Genomic DNA, 5,753 nt, shown 5'->3' on the forward strand with positions numbered 1-5,753 from the left:
AGGGTTTAGCGAGTGGGGAGAGTCTGGCAGAAGCTGAAGCAGGAGATGAGGGAGCCCAAGAGGCAGAGAGGGGTCAGACTGAAGCAGAGTCCTGGGTGTCTCCTCCGCCTCCTGCAACAAGCTCCCCTCCACCTGGTCTCCTGGAGCCAGTAGAGGCATGAAAAGGGAGGAGCAGAGGTTGGCTTCACGCTGGCGCAGTCTCTGATTGCTAGGGGGTAGCCCTGGACAGGAGGGGAAATTGGCAGCTGTGGGGAGGCAGGATTCCTCAGTCTCAGCGCTGCTTCCTCGAGACAGGACCTGCCAGAGAGGCGTCAGTGTGCTCACGAGGCCTGACACCCCTCTGCAGAACATACTTTTGCTAATGAAGAGTGAACTTGAACAAGCACATTGTGATCAACTGCTGGCTCGCTCTTGACCCCAGGAAGCTATTCCCCAGTCCATGACTCCATGCACTTCCAAGAAGAGAGGGGGCATTAAACGTTCTCAGCCCCCATTGCTCAGTGCTGGTGGAAGAGCCCTTTGAGGGACAGCCTTGCAGCAAGCTGTGGAGCACCAGAGAGAACCTCCATGGTCAGGGGCAGTCTATCTTCTCTGAATGCTATTTAGCAGGGAGGAGCCGACAGGGAAGAACTCACACTCTCATGGCTCATCTTGGGTTTTCTTGAGTAGTGTCCGCTCTCAGGGGAAAGACTCTGGATTCAGAATTTAATAAGACGAGTCCGTCTGGATGAGGCCGAGGGCCTGCCTGCTCCATCATCCTGTTCTTACACTGGCCAATCAGTGGCCCCAGAGGGAAGCAGGCAAACAGGACCTGAGCACAACAGACGGACGCTGGGCAATCGATCCGGATACAAGAGGGCTCCTCTGGTCTTCTCAGAGAAATTGCAAGGTGCGTTCGTCCTAGAGAGGATGCTCCAAGCGAGAATTTCTCCATCCTTATTGAGTTCATGGCACAAACTCTTGGGTGCTTGTGGGTCAAATGTCTGGACCAGAAGATTTAATCTGTAAAAAGTCAAAGCAAGTTATGAATAGGTGGGAAAGTCCTCCTATTGAAAAGTTAATCCCATCTTGGAAGGAAGGAAGGAAGGCAAATTCAATTTTCTCAGGTGCTAATATCGCACTGGGCTTGATGCCCCCTTGATCCTGGGGGGCACCTTCTATTACCCATCCAGCATAAGGTACACAAAAGAGACATTGATTATACGTTCAGGAAACAGGCGCTCAGTTCTTTTTTTATTATTCCAAAATTTGCATGGAATAAATGAATGGAATCTTGCCGGCGATAAAATAGGGATCCCGGGACTCAGAGTGACAGCAGTTCCCTGAGCCGTCTGCAGACACGAGGCCCTGCTCCCGGAGATCTGACATGGAGAAGACTCAGCTGGTAAGTGCACCAATCCTGCTCCTTACACGGAGGGAAGGGGCAGGGGGAAGGCTGAAGCAGGGTCCACAGGGAGGCCCTTTGGGTTCTGCTTCTAGTTCCCAGAGATGTTTGGGGGGCTATGAATTGTGCTGTTGACTTCCAAGCATAATAACAGATGAATAGCCCCCATCCTCAAAACCTTCAACCCTCTCTCAAAAGAACCTAAGTAGGGTCTTCTGGGATCCAAGTGGAGATCCGTTCGGCTTCTTTGTGGGGGCAACCAAGTGATCTTTCTGAGGCACTCGGAGGCCCAGCCCCCTCCCGCTCTTCCTTGCCAGTAACTGCTATTCAGAGGTAGAGTGCTACTGGGCTTGGAGGTTCCATTTTTGTCATTAAGGCTGAGAGCTGTCCAAGGGCCTTCCCTCCTCCGCCACAGCTTCGCCTGATCCCCCTGTCAAAGCCACGTCAGACCGTGGCCTTCGGACATCTTGTGGAGTGTGGGGAATTATTTTTAACGCCTCCTCCCCATCATTCCTCATTTGGGCCAAGCTGGCTGGGACTGGTGAGAGTGGTAGCTGTAAATATACCTGGAGGGCAACCCCTTGATTTATCATCTTGCCCACCTTTCTCAAGTTTCCTTTCTGCGATGACTCCCAGTCTAGCGTTTCTCAAACTTGGGTCTCCACTGTTGTTGGACTACAACTCCCAGAATCTCTAGGAAGCAGGACCAGGGGTCAGGGATGCTGGGTGTTGTAGTCTAGCTGCGCGAACTGGGTCTCCTCCCACCCGATCTAAATGGAATCTGATTATTGATCCTTAGTTCTGCTCTATATTATTCATTGACTCCTTATCTGTTTAATTTCTGTCCGTCTGGAAGCTTGGTGGACTTGAGGTGGGACTAGGGACACAGCAGCCATGTTGATTCTTGTATTTTGGAGACGGGAATTTCCACTCTCAGTTCACTCGGTCTAGCGACTGTGTGGGGCTGCCCCACTTTGCTCCCTGGCTCAGTGAGGTGAGCCAGAAAAAGAGGGGGGAGAGCAAAGGCCACTTTGTCCGAAGGGCAAGCATTGGCCTGACTTTGGCACATGAGATTTCCAAGTGGGGAACAAATGGGGGTGGCTGTGAGTCTGAATTCCCCCCCCCCACTAAGGGGTGAGCACTTGAAATGTAAAAAAAGTAGCATGTCAGGGAAATGGGACTAAGCCAGCCTTGTTCCTGGTATGCTAGATTTTGATGTGAAAGTTGCGTCTGTTGTCTTCTTCCTTCCATCCCTCTCATGGGGAGGATTCCAATTTTGCTTAGGCATTTCTTAACAAGATTGACAAGCAGCTTCATCAAAGAACTCCAAGTGGTGTGTGGGGGGGGAATGCACATAAAACACAGCTTAAATTTTACGTGTGTATCAATATCTGTACAGATATATTGCATTGTTATATATAAAATATATAATTCTAAATATATATATATAAATATAAATATATAGTATAAATATATATACTATAAATATACTTATCATTAGAGCATGGATATAATCATAGATATAGGAACATATATATAGTAAGCATTTAAAATTATTTTATTTTGCAAAAATGTACAGCACCCCTGTCAGCAGGTTGAAATGACACAGTCCAGGAAAGACTCTACCACTTGATTCTGCCAATTTTGCAGGCTGGTTTTTGGAGAGATCCCTGCCCACGTTATTCTGGGAATAGAATACTCCAACTTAGGATGGTTGTGTGGAAAAGGGAGTGGGAAATGGGCTGCTAGATTTCTCTGTAAGGCAAAATAATATTTGGAGCAGTCCCGTCTGGGCTGTTCCACCATGACCAGTTGTGACCCTGCCCTCTCTTGCCCTTCCTTCCTTCCTTCCTTCCTTCCTTCCTTCCTTCCTTCCTTCCTTCCTTCTTCTAGGCTGCGATGTGCTTCCTGCTCTCGACGTTTGCGGCCAGCCAGGCCTTCCAATGCATGTCCTCCTCAAACTGTTGTGAAGAGACGACACTCAATGAAGTCGTGAAGAAACTCACTGCCCATTCCTCCCAGTCCGCCCAGTCCACCCATTCTGCCCGTTCCTCCCGGTCCGTGCCTTCCTCTGACGACTGCCGCTCGATTCCTGGTGTAAAGAACAGGGCCTCCAGTTCTCCTTGGCGATATGTGTAAGAGAGAAGAATCGTACCTTTTATTCCTTTGCCCCCTCATCCGTCCCATTTTCATAGAATTGTAGAGTCGGAAGGGACCCCCAGGGTCCTCTAGTCCACCCCTCTCCCTGCAATGCAGGAATCTCCAAGTGTGGTCTCCCATCCAATCTGAAACCATACTGGACCCTGCTTAGCTTTCCAAATGTGCTTGCACTTTTATTGCTGCACCACCGACTGGAAATAAAAGAGGCATTTAAAAGTAAGGCCCTGCCAGGCACCACCAACAATGCCCTATGGATTTCCCAGAGAGCTCAGCTGGTTAGAGCAGGGTGCTGAGGGGGCCGAGGTTGCAGCTTTGATCCCCGAATGGGACAGCTGCATATTCCTGCCTAGCAGGGACTGGTTGCTCCTCAGGGTCCCTTCCAGTCAGACGTGGGTCAGAGGTGACTGGAGTTCCTTTCCAAGATATCTGGAGGGCACCGGGTTGGGGAAGGCTAATCCAACCCAGCATTAGTCCCCCAAAGCTCCTCATCCCACACTATTTTATTTTATTTCCCCCTTTGCTCCGCAACCAGCTTCCCAGTGCATTCCCCCATCAGGCCACCATCCAGTCATAATGCCTCAAAGAGAGACTTGTCCTTTCTCTTGCCTCCCCCAGGGAAGATATCCAGGACTCCCGCTACCCTCGACTCCTCTGGAAAGCCCAGTGTATCTGCCAAGATTCCTGCGTCTCCTTGAGGCACCCTGTGGAAAATGCCACCCAAAAGACCTTCGTCCATAAGGAGGGAAACGGGGTGTCCGTCCCGATCTTTGCTGACACGACCGTCTACTATCGGAAGCCTTGTGCGAATGTCAACAAGTCCTTCTACCTTGAGCGGCAGAAATATCCTTTGCCCGTGGCCTGCACCTGTGTGGCCAGACAGTGAGGCTTCGAAGCGGGAAGAGCAAAACCGTGGATGGGATTCAGAGGGAGGGAGCCTCTGAACATGTGCAGAGTTCATTTCCCTCACAGGCTGCCACCCGCCTGTCCACACACAGGACCTGGGTACACCAGAACCTCGCTGTCTCTTTGCTCATTTCTAACTTCAGAATTAATTGCAGTGAAAAGGAAAAGCACCCTCAACTGACTGGTTGAACTCGGAATCAAATCTTTGGCTTCCCCCAAAGGTCGCTGAGGACCAGCTGGAACAGCATCAATAAGGAACAGGGATCGGGGATGGCATTCCTGGTGCTGTTGCAGAATCCCAGCCCCCTCTGGGCCCTTTGGGGGGCTGTCAGGACAGCATAGCCTAGAGATGGTCGGGCTTTGTAGTGTAGACCATGCAGGGAGAAAGCGAAAGGGCTTGTTCTAACACACTCAGATATAACAATTGGGGGATATTGGATTCTATTGCAGATAAACCCGGATTAAGTAAATCCTTCTCTCTCTCTTACTGCAGTTTGCCCACTCTGCCAAAAGTTGGGAGTCAACTTTTTCTCCTGCAAACGCTCCTCTGCCTTCTAACGTGTGCTTAGCTGCGAATTTTCTGTTAGATGTAAAGGAGCATTCGCAAGAAAAAAAAGTAGGCCACCCACTAAATATCGCTACATCTGGCCGGATACTTCTAAAGACATAGGAGCAGGGTCCACAGAAAAAGCTGGCAACTCTAAGTGACATCAGAGAATAAAGTTAGCGAGAGGCAAAGAAAATGGCAACGGGGGAAATGTTCACGCATGAATTGTTGCAGGAGCAACTTGTTACAGAAGAATATCCCCTGATTAGCCTTGCCATCCCCTATCCTGGCTTGTGTGTGTGACCCTCTGCTCATCCCTATAGCTAGCAATGCCCACATTTATAGGTCAGGATCATTTCTCAACTATTTGTACGCTTGCACTAAAATCTGCTGTCTTTTGTCTGCTGTCTCAAAGAAACTTAACCATCTTGCCTTATTTTTTAAAAAAACATTCAATAAAACATTCTAAAGACATCAGAATGTGTCTTGCCTTTTTAATCCAGAGAAAACAGGACTCCCCCTCCCTTTGTGGGTGGTTGGGTTAGATGATCCACTGGGTCCCTTCCAACTCAGCCCTTCTACGATTCTGTGACTCCCTGCGGCTGATACATCCATGGCCCCCACCCCTCTGCTGCTGACTCTCCCTTGTCTTGAGAATCCCAGACTTATCCCGAGAAATATCTTTTCCTCTCCCTCCGCTTTCATCTCTCTCCAAAGTGTGCTGACTGCCCCCGCCTTAGATTTTTTGCATGATTCCCA

General features: G+C 49.6%; 1 protein-coding gene across 1 annotated transcript; it reads left to right on the forward strand.

Annotated features, from left to right (window-relative positions):
* Positions 1-718: 718 nt before the first annotated feature.
* Positions 719-5,436, forward strand: LOC309326544 (interleukin-25-like). The gene is made up of 3 exons (XM_081835359.1): positions 719-1,384; positions 3,278-3,519; positions 4,160-5,436. The coding sequence occupies exons 1-3, from the start codon at positions 1,367-1,369 to the stop codon at positions 4,425-4,427; spliced, it is 528 nt and encodes a 175-aa protein (XP_081691485.1). The 5' UTR covers positions 719-1,366; the 3' UTR covers positions 4,428-5,436.
* Positions 5,437-5,753: the final 317 nt, after the last annotated feature.

The sequence above is a fragment of the Podarcis erhardii genome, assembly GCF_964252035.2.
Source record: "Podarcis erhardii genome assembly, chromosome: 13".
NCBI lineage: Eukaryota > Metazoa > Chordata > Lepidosauria > Squamata > Lacertidae > Podarcis > Podarcis erhardii.